Genomic DNA, 19,306 nt, shown 5'->3' with positions numbered 1-19,306 from the left:
AAGATCTAAGTGGATATGCTCTCAGAGTTCCAGAGCTAGAAAATTGGTAGACTTGGTCCACAATGTCAGAGTCAATATTTGGCCACAAAACATGTTATTGCACCAAACTTTTCATCTGGGGCATGCCCTAGTACACAGTATGCAGGAGGCACCGGACTTATGGCCTCAGATTGGGAGGAATCGGGACATGGCAGTGGTCATCCTCTGAGACCCACAACAGAACTATTTGATTTAGGTGTAATTGATGCTGCTGTGGCCAATGGGTATGAAATTTGGGCCCGGGAGAAGTGTCCATCTATCCATTTTGTACAAAGTCACTGGGTTCTTGTGGTTAGTGTCCATGATGCCACATGATGTTAAGGAAAAGGTGTAAATCGCAGAATCCAGATCTTGATCGATATGCAAACACTTCAGTTCATGTTGGTCAAAGAACGGGTCAGGTTCCATGAGGAATCAGGACAGCATGTCTGCATTTCCATAAAACATCACTGCTTGATAGTGTATAGAATAATGAAAATTATGTAAGTACAGCAACCAGTGGTGGAGGCAATGGGTTGCCTGGTCTGGTAAGGGATGCTTGGGGACAAAAACAGTGAGCAGTGGGTGGTGATCCATGACAAGATGAAATTTCTGTAAATAAAGGAACAATTTAAACCATAAGTACACCAAGCAATCTGAAGGGTGTTTTGCCATCTTAAAGACTCTCTGTTATAAGTATGCTCAATTTTTTTTCATGTGGACATGGGAAGACAACTGATTTTGAAGCTCGTGTCACATTTAAAATGATAGTGGCTCCACAATTTTTCAACTTAAATAGCAGTGAGGGCCTCCCACTCTGTTTGAGAATAGTGTTGCTGAGAAGCAGATAATGTCTTAGAAGCATAGGAAATAGGGCACTTGGTGCTGTCAGGGTATTTTTGGGATAGGACTGCACCAATATCATAGGGGCACATGTATTGCTACTATCAGAGGCAAACCAGGAATGTACTTCATTAAGCATGGTGCCCATTTAAGGTACTCATAACATGTACAGCTTGTTGACAGCAAGGTGACCTTCCAAAAAGTATGCCTTGGTAGTTGTTTCATTGGGTAAGATATTTCTGATAATTTTGGCACAATAGTTTAAAACCTTACCTAGAAATATCTGGAAGTCTTTGTCATTCTTGGAGAGCTGTATGTAATTAATAACTGTAACATAATCCTTCATTGGTTCCAGTCCATTTGTTGAAAGTTTAAACCCTAAGTATATCAAGGAAGGTTACATAAAAGAAAACTTCTGCATGTTGTGCTTCCAAGTCCACTTGTTGCCAGTCTGGAAGAAAAGCTCAAGGTTGTGAAGGTGGTTTCCCTGAAGTTGTAACTGTGAGCAAATGATTGTTAAGGTATGCAACATAGTTAGGAATGTTCTGTTGTAGTGCATCTGTGAAATGCTGAAATATGGAAGGGGCTGGATAGATTCCAAAAGGCAACCATTTATAACAGTAAAGTCCATATGGCATGTTCACCTCTAGATAATTTTGTGATGCTGCAGCCAAAGGAATTTGAAAAATATGCCTCTGTGAGTTCAGTTTTATGGAATGAAGTGCCATGGTCTAATTTTGCAAAGAGTTCATCCAGAGTTGGTAGAGGATAAGTTTCCATTTTGACTTGTGCATTGATTGTTACTTTGAAGTCACCACGGAGTCAAGGTGCTGTTGGGTGTGCCCACAGGGTAGGGGTCCATTGACAGTGGGGAATAGATGTTAAGCAACTTTATGAGTTAGCCTATGTGAGCCTATCTACCTCTGTTTCAAGGCCATCCATAAGAGCCAAGGGTCCCAGGTGAGCTTTGAAAAAATATGGGGATGCCATCACTTTAAGAGAGACATGAGGAGCTTCAAAATCAGTTGTCTTTCCTAGCCAGATGAAAAAAATTGAGTGTATTTATAGCAAACATGGCGCAAGGCCCTTCAGATTGCTTGCTGTGATTTTTTCATATACCTTAAATCAAAAGCATGGGAAAATTCTAGCCAAAAACCATTTTCCACTTTGGGGTGAGCTGCTACCAGAATTATAAAATTTATTGGAATAAGTGGCTTGGTTATAAGTAATTACTTGAAAATTTCCTAGTAAGGGCCCAAAGATTTGTCTCAGCTACCTGGAAGAAGCATGACTCTAAACTTAAGTAGACTAGTTTAGCAATAACACAAATAGATTGGTTTAGCAGTGATACAGAAGCATTGGTGTGCAAAAATAACCTCATAGGTTGTTTGTCAGTGAATGCATCAAAGCACATTTTCTGGTTTGTGTTGTGGGAGTCCGACAGTTCTGTGGCGTACTCACTCACTTGGTTTGTTCCCATAGGTTGGGATGTGCTCTCATTGGAACTGCTGTAACATACCTCATACAAGTGCCCTTTGCATGTCAATGGGGACACGCAGTGTGTGCAGGGCAAAGGAAATTATGTTTACATCCAAGCAAAGACACTGCTCCTGAAGCGACCAGTCGTCCTTGGTGTGGTTGTTTACTACACTCCTGGAAATGGAAAAAAGAACACATTGACACCGGTGTGTCAGACCCACCATACTTGCTCAGGACACTGCGAGAGGGCTGTACAAGCAATGATCACACGCGCGGCACAGCGGACACACCAGGAACCGCGGTGTTGGCCGTCGAATGGCGCTAGCTGCGCAGCATTTGTGCACCGCCGCCGTCAGTGTCAGCCAGTTTGCCGTGGCATACGGAGCTCCATCGCAGTCTTTAACATTGGTAGCATGCCGCGACAGCGTGGACGTGAACCGTATGTGCAGTTGACGGACTTTGAGCGTGGGCGTATAGTGGGCATGCGGGAGGCCGGGTGGACGTACCGCCGAATTGCTCAACACGTGGGGCATGAGGTCTCCACAGTACATCAATGTTGTCGCCAGTGGTCGGCGGAAGGTGCACGTGCCCATCGACCTGGGACCGGACCGCAGCGACGCACGAATGCACGCCAGGACCGTAGGATCCTACGCAGTGCCATAGGGGACCGCACCGCCACTTCCCAGCAAATTAGGGACACTGTTGCTCCTGGGGTATCGGCGAGGACCATTCGCAACCATCTCCATGAAGCTGGGCTACGGTCCCACACACCATTAGGCCGTCTTCCGCTCACGCCCCAACATCGTGCAGCCCGCCTCCAGTGGTGTCGCGACAGGCGTGAATGGAGCGACGAATGCAGACGTGTCGTCTTCAGCGATGAGAGTCGCTTCTGCCTTGGTGCCAATGATGGTCGTATGCGTGTTTGGTGCCGTGCAGGTGAGCGCCACAATCAGGACTGCATACGACCGAGGCACACAGGGCCAACACCCGGCATCATGGTGTGGGGAGCGATCTCCTACACTGGCCGTACACCACTGGTGATCGTCGAGGGGACACTGAATAGTGCACGGTACATCCAAACTGTCATCGAACCCATCGTTCTACCATTCCTAGACCGGCAAGGGAACTTGCTGTTCCAACAGGACAATGCACGTCCGCATGTATCCTGTGCCACCCAACGTGCTCTAGAAGGTGTAAGTCAACTACCCTGGCCAGCAAGATCTCCGGATCTGTCCCCCATTGAGCATGTTTGGGACTGGATGAAGCGTCGTCTCACGCGGTCTGCACGTCCAGCACGAACGCTGGTCCAACTGAGGTGCCAGGTGGAAATGGCATGGCAAGCCGTTCCACAGGACTACATCCAGCATCTCTACGATCGTCTCCATGGGAGAATAGCAGCCTGCATTGCTGCGAAAGGTGGATATACACTGTACTAGTGCCGACATTGTGCATGCTCTGTTGCCTGTGTCTATGTGCCTGTGGTTCTGTCAGTGTGATCATGTGATGTATCTGACCCCAGGAATGTGTCAATAAAGTTTCCCCTTCCTGGGACAATGAATTCACGGTGTTCTTATTTCAATTTCCAGGAGTGTAGGTCGTGCTGGTGGAGGCCTCACCAAAGGTGGCATAACATCCCGCGTAACCAGTGCCATACTTGACTGCCGTGATGTTTTCTTCCACCAGAAACAAACCATGGGTTGTGTAAAACAAGCCCTGGGTTGCATGGGCAATTTTGTGAGCTTGAGCTCTTCGCATAATTTCCATCAAAGATGGATCTTGCGTAGTTCAAAGTTTCATCATCAATACTGTTACACCACATTTGTTTGTATACAGTTATCTTTTTTACTACTCAAACACATCTGTCAGCTCCATTATTTTACTTACATTTCTTACCTCGTTAACTAGTGGAGTGCATTATCAAAAATATCCCTACTGCAGTTACAGGCTCCCTAACCATTAAGACCGTAACATTATTCATTATTTTATTATTTCATTATCTCATAAATAAATACCTGCTCTGCTTATCTAATGCACAATTAACTCTCATTAATGATCAGACAAAATTATCACTTAGAAAAACTATTATTTCACTGTATTCCGTCAAATTGCTCAAGATTCTAGCCTGAAGGGTATTGTACAGGGTGACACATGGGAGACGGACAGTTTTTAATGAAATAATACTCAGCCAACTTTAAAATTAATGCATGTTTATTTACACAAAATTAAAACTCATTATTTGCCATTTTAGTTAACAAAGTTATTTGTGAAAAATAATGTCGTTCAAGGTGAAGTCCATCATTTTGAATGCAGGACTCAAGTCTCTTCTCAAAATCCTCCCATCACACAGACTAAAATTTCTTGCAGGGATGGCAGCAATTTCTTGAATTATTGCATTCTTCAACTCATCCAAATTTCATCGTTTGCGGTTATAGACACAGTTCTTAAGGTACCCCCACAGAAAAAAGTTACATACTGACGAGTCAGGAGACCTGGGAGGCCAAGGAACATTGCCAAAACATGAGATAATCCAGCCAGGAAACATGCGTCTAAGAACTGTCATTGAAGTGTTTGTGGCGTGCAATGTTGCCCCATCCTGCTGGAACCAAACACATTTTAAAGGGATTTATCGTCTTCTTAGTTCTGGTTTCAAGACTGTTTCAAGCATACGAATGTAATGAACCAAATTAACAGTAACTGTGGCCCCGTTCTCTTAAAAAAAAAAAAATAAGGTCCAATAATGCCAACAGCCAAGAGCACACCAGACTGTTACTTTTACTGAGTGTAGAGGACGCTGGTGGATAAGGTGTGGATGCTCTGGAGCCCAGTAACATAGGTTTTGCTTATTCATGGTCCCGTTTAAATGAAAATGAGCTTCATCGCTCATCAATAAAATTTCATTTTCATTCGATCCCAAAATCACTTGCATTCTGTAAGCGAAGTCTCTCATACAGCAAAATCAGTTTCCTTAAGTTGTTGGACAATGAGCATTTTGTAGAAATGGAATTTTAATTCTTTATGCAAAATTTGTCTTACTGATTCATGATTGATTCGTAACTCACTAGCAGGACGTCTAGCTGACCGTCCTGGGCTTCTGACTGCCGCTTGCCTTACCCTTTCAACATTTTCTGCTGTTGTTACTCTGTGTCTTGGGCCAGGATGCTTCTTATCCAGTATGTTTCCAGTTGATCTGAAGTTTTCCACCCATCTGAGGATTGTGTTACGGCTCAGAACAGCTCCATGTTGACCAACATTAAACCACGCACGAAATAATCACTGTGTAGCAATAATAGACTCACCACTTTTCACAAAACTGTCATAGACAAACACTCAATGTTGCAAGTCCCACTGCTCCATAGTGACTGAGTAAATGAAATGGCATCTTGTGTGGATCAGAACTGTAACCACCACGACCACCTCCCACCACCGCGCCCTCAGTAGTATGCAGTTCAAAACCATCCGTCTCCCGTGTGTCACCCTGTACATACAAACCTTGCTTATTCTTTCCACATAAATTACTCCGGGCAACTATGTTTAAAGTTGTAAATTCTTAATGTTAAACAAGGCTGTACCATGACACAGATAGATAGTTATCTCCAGATACTGATTGCAGTGAACACAAACACCTCTGTTATACCACAATCAGTATTAAGATCTCGTATTTAAGATGATTTTTACTGCACATTGCCACTGCTGCTACCCCCTGAGCTGATTACTTCAGATGTTAATTATCCTCCACATATGTTGACACCTTTCATTTTCTGTTTACCTTATCTCTTTCTTTGAAATAAATTATTTAATCATGGTACCAATTTACTTTCATCCATCCTCTTATGACTCCATTACTTACAACTAACACAACATAATATATATAGATACACACATAGAAACCCTGGAAAAAACTTTTCTAAAATATCCTTATACTAAAGTATCCTTCCGTACAAAATCACATAAAAGTCAAAGATAAAATGTGTGTGATTCACTTATAAACTACAGATACGATAGGAGAAGAGTTTGACTGCCTCAGGAAACATGAAAAATGAGACAGACACTTGGGGTTAGCATTTTTGCCACATAATGAATCCAACTTAGAATGTTGAACCCCCTACTTGCTAGTTGCACAAGAAATTATTCCCAAATAATACATCAATGCTGAGATTTAGGATCACCAACAAATTGCACTCCAACAGCTCTCCTGCCAATTCCATAGTTAATATTAACTCATGTTTCACACTCTTTGATAGCTTAACAGTAGCACCAATAATTTTTATTCCAGAAACATGCATCACTACTGTACCCTCTGTCTTCTTAATAGATTCAAAGATGCTGTGAAATGCGATTAAAATCACTACCACTGTCCAGTAAACAATTAACATGTATACTTTGTACACTTGCTGTTAATACAGGGTGACACACTTCCTTTTTAGTTACCATATTGCCATCATTATCAATAATAAATTAAAATACCCCATCACTACTGTATTTGTCATTGCTATTGTCATTACAACTACTATCAGAATCAGACCTACTGTCACTTTCTCTACGCTTTAGATTTTGTACTACTTCCGCCTTAGTCTCTATTTCAGACAATTTGGAATCTACATTTTTATTTACTTTTACCAGCTTTTCCTCTACCACTACTGCTTACTTGGTTTCTACCTCTGCTGCTAAATCATTTTTAATATGATCATTTTGGTTCTCAAGTTTAACCCTGTTTTCAGCACATTGTTGCTCGGAAACCTCCACCTTCTTACTATTGTCATCATAAAGATTCTTTTTCTCTTCCACACATTTACAACTCAATGTTAATTTCTCATTAGTATTGTCACAATCTTTAATTACCACAACAAACTTCTTATTTAATTCTGAAAGATTAGAGCTGACTACCAGAATCTCCTTTTTAATTTCTTTCTTCAGCTCATTCTTTAAGTTAACCATGTCAGTTCTAATGCTATCAGTTTTCTTTTCCACCCTACACATACTTCTCATAATTTGCCTTAGCATCGCTTCCACTTTTCCGTCTGCCATAAACTTTTGCCCTTGCTGATTTTTGCTACTAGGTTCCTCCTCCTTAACCTTAACTATCTCATGCACTTCAGTACCATTCTTGTCCACTTCATTCACCTCAACATACACTGTCATGTTTGTTAAAGCCACTCATTATATATCACTTATTATAAAACAGCTTTTGCTATGAAATTATCTTATTCTTATTCACTCATCTGCTTCTGAGGCTGTGGTTCTCATCTGGATCCATTGTCTACATGGCTGCTACAAGTTGTAAATCTCTCGGCAAGGCATCTTGTTTATCTCCGGTCAGCTGTGTCCACCTACGTGCTGATTGGCTGCTCCTGTACTTAGTGGCTGCTTCCATAGAACCCACTTGGTGATTGGTTGCTGCTATACTGTGGCCATGGAACCCATGTGCTGATTGGCTGTGGCACCACTACACTGTAAACTGCTGTTGAGTTCATTGTTCAAAATTCGTGAGTCCTAATTTATTGTGCCCACATACAAAAGTCCTCACATCAGGGCAACAAATGTGACAATGTTCGCCCCCTTTTATTTCTTCGTTTGTTGTCCTCAGTGTCAAGGTACTGTGTTGTGATACTAGCTGAAAAATGAGGTGTGGAAGTGCAGTACTGTCTACTGTAAATGATGTAGCTGACAGGTGCACATTTGCATTTCACAGTTGTTTACTTTCACTTTTCACAACCCCCCATATACACATTTAATATGGCCAGTGCACTATTGTTTAACTTTCTACAAGCCTCAATAATAGTTTTCAGGCGAACTTCCACATACTGATACAATATGAGTATCTATGAGCAGTAAAAACCTAACCACAAAGTTCACAGTTCTTAAAGAATAGAAAGGTATGTATGGAGCAGACACTGTCATTGTTGTAACACATGGCCTAATTGTGTAACACTTATCTCACAGTTAAGTTGATGCATTGTTGTCATTCTAACCAACACAGGTTCCTCGTCTGAAACTCGGCCATGGACTGACTGTCTCGGATCCAAAAATTGGGCCCTTGTACATGATCACAATAACTGGTACTGAAATACACATTGTTTGAAATTTAATTTACAAAAATTACAATTAAAACTTAGCTCATTAAATTAACAGAATACATCAACAAATTTCATCTTTTTAACAGTTTCTTTTACTACAAGAGTTAGGCCAAATTATTTGTTTAAATCATGAAATTAACATATATAGTTACACAAACAATACTTTTGACAAAACTGTTAATTACTTTGGAATTAATTAAGGGCTTGCTTTGTTAAAATGTTTTTGAATAGAGCCAAACAGATACTTTAAGATTATTATTAGTTGTTCCCCCAAATATTTATAATCGGTACAGAGTTTATGTTCATTTATACATCAGCAATAGAATTTAAGTCTGAAACAATTACTGATTTCACCCTATAACAATAGTATTAACTATGAATAGTTGAAATAAATTAGAAAATCAGTTACATATATAAAACAAAGCACAAAATTAGACCTGGTGTTATAGTCCTTAAAACTGAGGGTCAACCTTTCTCTTTTATGAAAATGCAGATCATACTGACATATGTTAATGACAATAAATTCAAAAATGAAAAACCAGGCTGATGTTATCTCTGTTAGTGAAAACAGTGAAAAAGTTAAAAAGATATATGACAAGGTCAAAAAGAGAAGCATATCTCCTAATCAAAAAGGAGAACCCGAATTTAAAATTCTACTCTTTATGACCAAAATGGATAAAATGTCAGCCAGTGAAGGAAATATGCACATGTATTTACTGCACCAATTAGAAACTTGTTTGTTTCATCATAGGCAGTGTCACAGGAAAGAAGTACACAGAGATGGACCTGATGCTTTTGTGTATGTATCAAGAACTGCAAGATAAATGTTGGTTGCAGGAGAGTGCAATGTGTCCTGGTGTTGAAGTGATGTCTGTTGAAGCATACTGACAATTACATAACCTATGTATTGTGGGAGTAGAAGAGTTAGTGAAGAAGATAGTAGACCCAGAGAAGTTTGTTACAGATTTTAGGCATTGTGTCATGAAAGGAATAGCTCACCATCATATCTGGAGGATACAGAGACAGGCCATAGCAGAAGTAAAATCAGCCACATCAGAGAATACTGACCACATTAGTTCTTCATGTGCACTTTGTGAGAACTGGTATCTTGCTTTGCAGAACAAAATTCGAAGTTACCACTGGCACACATCACAGGTATCAGTATTCACTTGTGTGGCTCACTTCCTTGGAACATCACAGTTTTGCTATTGTCAGTGATAAACATTTGTATGTGACTGATGGTGCAGCATCTCATTTTAAAAACGTCTTTCAGCTTTATGAGCTTAGTCAGCACTGTAGAAAAAAAATGGATTGTTTCAGCAACAAGTCATGGAAAAAGTGTGTGTGATGGAGCAGGAAGTCTTGGTAAACATCTTGCAACAAGATGTAATCTGCAGCACGATGCTGTTGATACTATAAGAGATTCTACTGGATTTGTACACACCATATCAACATTAGTAAAAAATGGGAAACTCTTAATTCTAAATGAAAGTACATTAAGGGAATTCTGTTTAAAAAAGAGATAAGTGTGTCTGCTACGAAGCCTGTGGTAAGAATTCAATCACCTCACTTCTGGGTTGCATCCCAAAGTGGCACATACTTCACAAGAATTGTTCTCCATGAAATGCAGCCTGTTACTGTGTGTGGAATACAGAGACCACAGTATACATTAAAAGACTTTGTAGTGATCAGTTCATTTCTTGTGCGTATGGTGGTTGGGACAGAAAACAAGTCTCTCTCATGAGCTGCAAGATATGACCATCTTCTTTATGATGCCTCATGGTCCTGCTAATGCTTTCAAATGGCCATCATCAAGATATCAGTGAGCAGTTCCCATTTCCGAAGTACTGCTCTTGTTGGATCATCTTTGTCCAAGCACAGATTCAGCTAGGCTATACAAGTTCAGTGGCAAGCAGATGAAAAACAAATGAACTCTTTTCAAAAGTGCAATGTTAATTGTTACATTGTAGACAATTTTAGTTCATGGAAAGTCAGGAAGAAGTAGAATCATGATGGAAGACAATAATAATTTGTGAATTATATCATAAAAAGAAAAGTGGGCATAAATATTCTGTATTTCATTTTTGTTGTAAAATGTTTTTGAACAAAATTATGAATTGCTTTCCCACTTACTTATAATATTGTTAATTAATTATCTTAATTCAGAAATACCAGTGTTGCATGAAATTTACTTAAAACCAGTGATCAGTTTAAATATTTAAGTGTCTCCTGTGATTGTACATTCTCTTAAGTACAGTGACAACTGAACATACCATGAAATTTTTATAACGTTTAGGATGGGGATTTTGGAGAAAATAATGTCTAAATAAGTAAAAAATTTCAGATTCTTTCATTTTCATGTACAAATATTTTGACAGTTTAAAAATTTCATGCATTAATGTCATAGCTGACAGTTAGCAGTCCTTCCACTTTATCATGTCACAAGATAGTTAAAATACTGTGGCTACTCATATTTTCAAAACATAATTCTGAAATTCACAAAAAGCATTGAGATATGTAAATCGATATAGACAGGTTTTTTTTACTCCATTGTGTTATAATTACTCGGTGGTTATTATGTGTTCTGTTGTTTGTAGTAGTTGTTATGCATGAACTGATTAATTAATAAAGCATTATTTCAGAAAGTTTTCACATTTATATTAAAAAATGCTCAACAAAAGGTTATGGGCCCAGGCACAGATGTTAAAATAAAATTTTTTAAATGTTAAAATGGAAGCCATGCATGGAAATCCAGAGCCAGTTCAGAAGTGTGTGTCGATCATTCATATTTTGCCAGTTGCTCATTCTTGCATTCAGACTGCTGATATTTTTTCTCTCACTCAAAGCTAAAAAAAATGCGTGGTACAACCTGAAAGGACTTCCAGTGGTTGAAAAGTTGATTGGTCACGAAAATTACCTGATGTGGACATTTGCCATGAAAGCATATTTGGTCCATGACAAACTGTGAGACAAAAAGACACTTTCCCAGATCATACTTTTCGTCAACAAGATAAATTATTCCTATACAAGAGACACAAAGATGGCAGCAGAAGCCTGGACGGCCTTGAGATAGGCATTTGAAGACTCAGGACTCGCATGTAAAGTGGGTTTGCTTAGATCATTAATCATTAACAAATTAGATAACTGCAAGTCGGTAGATGACTACTGCAATTGTATTTTATTGACTGCATTAAAGTTAAACAAAATGAAGTTTCCAGTGAGTGAAAAGTGGATAGGAACTTCGCTCCTGGCTGGATTACGTGATCATTATCAACCTATGATCATGACAATTGAAAACAGTGGCACACGTATCACGGGAGATTCTATTAAAGTCAAACCTGAAGACACAAATGGAAATGTAGGATCTGCTCTACATACAAATAAGAAGAGGCCTATAAACATATTATTAAATGTTACAAGTGCAATAAACCAAACAATACTGCTAAATATTGTACTAGCAAGAATGAAAAAGGAGGGAGCTCATCAAAAAATAACCATGATGGATATGCATTTAAGAAACAGACACAACAAAAGAAAGCTTTTCTTGCTGCTGATTGTAAGGAGTCTCATGGAAAGGATATGTGGCATTTAGATTCCTGCACCTTGACTCACATTACTAATGATGGAAAGAAGCTTCATAATGTCAAGTCACTAATAATTCAGTGACCAACATGGGAGGTGATGCTTAGTAGCAGAAGTTACAGGATGTGTTGGTCTGACCGTCTATACTGGTGATAAAACAATAGAAGCATCTGACTTCGTTCATATCCCAAACTCAGCAGTAAATTTGCTCTCATTTAGTAAAATTTTAAGAAAAGTGCATAAAGTGACTTTTAAGAAGGAAGGTGGATTCATCTACAATGAAGAAAGTGAACTAATTGCCACAGTATTGCCTAAGAATGGCATCTCTTCCTTAAACACAAGTGAAATGACACTGTGCTACTATACAAAAGACAGTGGATTCTTATGGCATCACAGGCTAGGACATATGAATTGCATACATATGCTGAAGTTGTTAAAAGTCTCAACAGGACTAAATAAAAATATTGTGGTTAAGGATCCCTGTGAGTTGTGCATTGTGGGAAAACAGTCACATCTTCCATTCAAACTTAGCAAAAGGTATTCTAAACACATCTTAGGCTTAGTACATCCTGATTTGTCTGGGCAAATGGAGACAGCATCTATTGGTGGAAATCATTACTTTCTCATGTTTATTGATGATTTTGCAAGATTCAAGTTTGTTAATTTTTGAAGAAACTTCAAAGCTACAGTGGAAAAGCAGACAGGCAGAAATATCAAGAAGTTGCAGTCTGACAATGGAAAGGAGTATTTTCAACTATGAAGTAAAAAGATTTCTGGCTTCTGAGGGTATCATCTACCAGCTTACAGTTCATTACAGTCCACAGCAAAATGGTGTTGCCAAGGGAGCTAATAGAACATTGGTTGAAAAGACTCGTACTATGATGTTTGATACTAACCTATCAAAGGAGTATTGCACTGAAGCAGTGTCGACATCTGCATATGTATCAAACTGTTCACTGTCCACTACACTTGGAGATAAGATGCCATATGACCTTTGGCACAGGAGGAAGCCTTGTTTATCACATCTGAGAAATTTTGGCTGTAGTGCAATAGTTCACATTCCAAAACCCCATCACAAGAAGTGGGATAAGAAGTCACCGAAGTTGACATTTGTAGGTTACTGTCAGGCAACCAAAGGCTGTCAATTCATCAGTAGGGAGACTGGCCAGATAATTGTCAGCAGGGATATAAAATTTCTGGAAGATGAAAGTTTTCAAGTTCAAAGACAGAGGAACCCAAGACAACAAATGTTTTAGGATTGGAACAAGAAGCAATTCTTCAGGACATCAATACTTCACAGACTGAAGAAGTAGTTAAATTAGAAGACAGTGATAATGAACATTTTTATGGCTTTGACAGTGATTAAATAGAATCTGAAGCTCAAGACTGGGGTCATGAGAATCAAAACATATCTCGAAGGCCAAACAGAGAACCAAAACCCAAGAGGTGGGGTGATCGTGTTACTTACAATTTAAAAGAAGGACTTCCAAGTGAGGACATTGATGTCAAAGAAACTTTGGAAGGGGCAAATAATGAAGAATGGAAAGAAAACAATGAAGAAAGAATTCTCATCTGTAGTTTGTAATAATACATTTGAAGAAGTACTGCCCAGAGGACACAAACCACCCAAGACTAAGTGGATATTAAAAATAAAGACTGGAACTAGCAGTATACCAGAAACATTTAAGGGATGCCTAGTGGTAAAATGATGCGCTCAGGTGCAAAGTGTTGATTATCAGGAAACATTTGCACCAGTGGTCAAGCATGCATCCGTTTCATACCTCTTATCTGTGGCAGCTCAAGAGAACCTGGAAATCGATGATGTTGACGTCACTACTGCTTATCCTATGGAGACTGAAATGAAGAAGTTTCTGTCCTTCCACCAGAAAATTTTGCAACTCTTGGAAAAGTATGGAGTCTAAGAAAGCTGTTTATGGACTCAAACAGGCTAGTAGGAATTAGAATCAAAAAGCTGATGAGGTGTTAAGAAAACTGAAACTGAACAGACCAAACAGTGATCGATGTGTCTATTTTCACAGAGATGGCGCCAAACGAGTCATCATAGCTTTAAATGTTGATGATATGTTATTGTTCTCAAATGGCAGAAGTGTTTTGGATCAATTCAAAAGATCTTTGAAGATATTTCTTGAGATAAAAGACTTAGGGCAGATATGCCAATGTCTAGGCATGCTCCATTTTGTTATAATTACTCGGTGGTTAGAATGTGTTCTTGGGTGTGTAGTTGTTGTTATGCATGAACAGATTAATTAATAAAGCATTGTTTCAGAAAGCTTTCAAGTTTATATTAAAAAATGCTTAACAAAAAGTTACAAATTTTCATAGTTTATTTTTTTTAAAAATACTCAGAAGTCTGTATTTATTAATCATGTCATATAGTATTGGGAACAAAGTATTTATTGAAAATAAATTCAGGTCTCTATCACTTTTGTTTTTTCATGGCAATATTTCAATTTCCTCTTTCATTATGACATTTTCACAAATAATCTCATTTAGAGAGGTCTGTAGCATTTTAACAAATCATCAGAAAAGCCAAATATTATAGTTTTGAAGAGGTACCATGCGGAACTTCAACATATATTTTTTTCAGCAAACTTTGAAATAGTGATGTGACACATTCACTCTTGACCTGTATGATTTGAGATGATATAGTGCTTGAGCTTTAACTCTGATTTGACACAATCTGAACACCGATTAGACTTTACACAAAATAAAATGTAACCAAGACTGTTTATTCTATGATTTATTTACTTTTATGAATGTTTAGGCAGTAGTGTGGGTTCTCATACAAGCTCAACACAAAAAGCAACTAATTTTCAAGTAAAATCAAACAGTGGGAACTCCATGTAGTAATATCAACAATGTAGGAAAAGATAAATTGCTACTTATCATAAAGAAGACATGTTAAGTCGCAGACAGGCACAGTTTTGTAATTTTATGTACCCTGTAGGTCATACAGTGTGAGCAGAGAAGCACATGATGATATAGGACAAGTCAAAAATGAAGATAAGATTATACTTGGTTAAAATTATTATGACAATGCTATTATAATGATACAAATGTTCATATAATACATATTAATGCCCAGAAACAGAAAAGCATGTAGGTGGATATCTTGTAAAAAATTCAGAGTTGCACAATATTTCTAAACAATTTCACATTATAAGGGAAAGAAACATATAAGCAAATAACATGGAAATTAAAAAGTACCATATACATTTACAAATTCATTACTAAAGTAAAGCAGTAGGTGACACACTTCTGTATTAAAGTGTTCAGCTTTACATACAACATACAGAACTTGGACGAACAACTAACATGGAAATTCAAAGAATATATTAAAAAAGCAATTAAAATGTAAATACAAAAGTACCATATACATTTAAAAATTCATTGTGAAAGTAAGGTAATAAAGATGACGCACTTTGTATAAGGTGTTCAGGTTTACATGCAAACTACAGAACTTGGACAGAATAAAGAACATGGAAATTGATAAGTACACGTTAAAAATACATGGCAAAAGGGAAGACTGGCTTCTGTACTATGAAGTTTAGGTTTACATACAAATGCATAGAGCATGGACAGAAAAAGCAACAATTTAAACAGAGTTATATTGCATATACGAAGATGAGGAGGAGTTTTGTTCCAAGAAATGCAGTAATGGAATAAATAAAATTTAATTTAGTGTTCTTCTCATTTCCTTCAGATTATTAATGGTCTTGGTCCCTGATGGGAGATTGTTACACATTTTTATGCCCATATATTTAATGCTGCCAACATATAATTTAGTGATGTGTGCTACAGTTCTTAACTGAGACTTGTTTCTAGTGTTGTGTGTCGAGCAATTTAGATTTCTGTGTAGGGTTCCCAAACACTGAACTACAAAACAAACCAGTTCCATTATCTAAAGACATGGCATTGGCAGAATTTTTAGTGCTTTAAACAATGACTTGCAGCATTCACTTCTGTTTTTTGATGACATGATTCTGATCACTTGTTTTTCTAATTTGAAAATTATATTGTATTCAGAACTATTTCCCCGGAAAATTAGGCAATAGCTCATAATGGAGTCATACAGAGCATGGTATATGAGCTTCCAAGTATTAATGTTGGCTGATTCTTTTATTGACCTGAGAAGGTAGCACACTTTGCTGAGCCGCTTTGCAACTATCTCTACATGTAGTTTCCAGCTAGGGTGCTACTGACAGTTATTCCAAGGAATTTGGTGTCATGCACACTGGCAATTTCATCTTCGCCAATATATATGTCTGCATCAAATTGAGTAACATTCTGCCTTGTGTGAAAGTTCATGCTTAGAGTTCTCTGAGTGTTTATTAGTAGTCTGTTTGCCTCAGACCAAGATTTTATGTCACAGGTAGTTTCATTGACTGTTTCTTGAAGCACATCTCCTCTATTCGAAATTAAACTATATCATCAGAATACAAAAAAGAATTAGCATTATGTCATTGATGAACAATGTGAAAAGGACTGGGCCAAGAACAGACCCCTATGGAACACCACAAGCTTTCTAATCTTATAGAAACAGTATTCAAAAAATTTTGAAAATGTGGATAATATTGCAATAGGCCTATGATTTTCCATGGCAGTGTTCTCTCCTTACTTGTACAGTGGTATAATTTTAGAAATTTTTAAATGGCCATGAAATGTTTCCTTCTCAAGAAAGGTGTTAATGATAGTAGACATTTACACAAAGCTTTCAACCACAGCCTTCATCAGCAAAGAAAAACAGAGAAACACACATCATTCATACACACAAGTAAGCACATCTCATCCACATATGACTGCCAACTCTGGCATCTCAGGCCAGAATGCAGCATTCTGGTCTGAGCTGCTGGAGTTGGCACTCATGTATGCTTGAGGAGTGTTTCTTTGTGTAAGTGTCTTTTAATTGTGCCTGTCTGCAGCTTAAAATGTCTTCTTTACTCGAAGTAGCAGTCTATCAGTTCCTATGTTGTTCTTAATTTTCAAGTAAACTTTCATTGTCTAGAGTTGACAGGAAGGTTCTTTATTGTAGATATGTAATGCATAGTTTTATCAGGAGTGAAGGAAAGAAATGTAAGTCCTTACAGATTCAGAAGAAAATCAGAATTCAACGGTTTTTTTGCTCCTTCTACAAACTATCTAATTATCCAGATTAAAAAACTGAAGAATCTTTTTAGCTATGTAACATTTAGCAATGTTTATTGTAAACAGGCTTCTGTTGCTACAAACATGGGCAGCTGTCATTCTGTGGTTAACAGCAATTTGATCATGTAGAATGTAGATAATAAACTAACAGTAGGAGGAAGGCATCTTATTTATTACGACTGGGAAAGTGACAGCTTTCCTGCTAATTTTAATGTCTTGGATTTACCTTAAGAAAGAACAAATCATTTGTATCATTGATTAATAATGAATGTAATTTACAGTAGCTTCATTCTGCTAATGTATAACTTGACTCGTTCCATATCTCCTGAGCTTCTCTTTCACAATGGAATGTATGGAACATGATGGATGAATGAATCTTTTCTATAGTTTGTTATATAATCAAGTGAAATTATAGAAACAAAAACAATGCTTATTAGCTTCTGAAAGAAAAAAGGTGAGTTGATCTTTATACATACAACTGGTGAACACAACAATACTTCACAATTGCTAAATATGTATAGGAACTGGATATACATCATAGTCTTCGGTATCCCTGTGAATTGTGTCACTTTACAAAGTTCGTTCCGTGCTATGACTTTGCCCACTTTATAGGTATGGAACTCGAAATTCTATTAAATTATATAAGATATGAATTACGAAGAGCCTTTTGTTTTTGTTTTTGGTTTTTATTGCTTTTAAGATCTTTTTAATTTTTTGTGCACAATAAAATTACAAAATTTCAGAATATTTTTTAAAAAAATACTTGGTGGTAAGAGTATGAACTGGTTTTCTGTACTACCGCTTTACAAAAGGGCAACATACGACTGACCATGGTAAAACCACTCTGATTGTAAACTAGTTCCAATGTATTTGAATGTCCAACCTTGGATGTTCTTTATTGTTACTTCAGATGTAACCTTGAGTCACTTAAACTGAAAGGGTAATCGGAGTATGAAAGAGATCTCTTCAGCTGCTGGATCTGTGAAAATAGTTGCTTCAGTGACATTATTTTTGCATAATTTTAATTTCATAAATACAATTTTTCTAATATACAGGTACAGTACCTATAGACTTGTTGTTTAAAAAAATATGTAGCATGTGTCTGTCCAAATATTTATTAGAGTATTGTGCAAAACTCTGAAGTAAATTGATCAAGAGATTTATGCTAATAATGTTGCAGCTTTATATGTTAGTACATATTAAAAACTCCAAACCAAGAAAATCTCTTCTGATATGTTTCATGGATTTTCTTGTGGCTGTGGTATTATTCCATTCTGTTAACTTCATAGACTTGCTGTTTTATTTTCAGGGTTTTAGTGTGTGGTGATGAAACACAAAAGCCATTTCCACTACTTGTATGGAACCTAGCATCAAGGAAATTGCTTTATGATCTACGTATTCCACATCATGATTTCATCACAAGTTTAGCTGCAATAACACATGAAGGACATTATGTGTGCTGTGTAGCAAAGGTAAAAGTCACATGTGTCACATTTGCAAACATATATATATTTTGTATTTCTATTCAAGAAATAATGAATGATTTATACCCCAACTTTATTTTTAGGAAGTGGATGAACCATCTCCAAATTTCATTGTTGTGTATGATTTACAAAGTGGCACACTATTCAAGAAATGGAAGCCTGGTGTGGATACAGTTTCACTAGATATATCTTCTCGTGATGGCTGTGTGATAAGTGGATTGGAAGATGCTCGTATTTTGGTCTGGGACCTTGTCACAGGTTATCCTATTTTTCTTTACAATTCCTATCAATATTGATTTTGAAACATCTAGTGCTGTAGTTGTACATGTGATGTACAGTGCAGGCAATGATTAATCATAACACGTTTATTACAATACTAAAAATTCCTGGGTGGAACAATAAGTAAAATACAGGAAAGGAACATCACCTGTAGTGGACTGACATGTGGAACACGCAACAGAAGACTATTCACACTAGCTACTGAGCTAGCTTCTAGCAAAAAGACACACATTCATGCACACACAACCACAGAGGCACCCAAATGCAGTCTCCTGTGGACATGATGAGAATTATGTGTTATTTGTTCTTTATTATATAAAATAAAATCAGTCTATGAGGCAGTAGTCATACTGTATTATCATTAATATGCCACCAATTTTT

The 19,306-nt window shown here is 37.6% G+C and overlaps 1 protein-coding gene across 2 annotated transcripts in view; it reads left to right on the top strand.

The window, feature by feature from the left end:
• Nucleotides 1-19,306, top strand: part of LOC124802887 (NACHT domain- and WD repeat-containing protein 1) — a 598,844-nt gene that overhangs the window by 565,393 nt on the left and 14,145 nt on the right. For both annotated transcript variants that reach the window (XM_047263936.1, XM_047263935.1), the window contains exons 23-24: nt 18,472-18,634; nt 18,730-18,904. In XM_047263936.1, the coding sequence (XP_047119892.1) occupies nt 18,472-18,634; nt 18,730-18,904 (338 nt within the window). The remainder of the gene's footprint in view (nt 1-18,471; nt 18,635-18,729; nt 18,905-19,306) is intronic.

This window comes from Schistocerca piceifrons, chromosome 6 (assembly GCF_021461385.2).
Source record: "Schistocerca piceifrons isolate TAMUIC-IGC-003096 chromosome 6, iqSchPice1.1, whole genome shotgun sequence".
NCBI lineage: Eukaryota > Metazoa > Arthropoda > Insecta > Orthoptera > Acrididae > Schistocerca > Schistocerca piceifrons.
The sequence above is the reverse complement of the archived record's forward strand: the minus strand, read 5'-3'. Positions and strand labels throughout refer to the sequence as shown.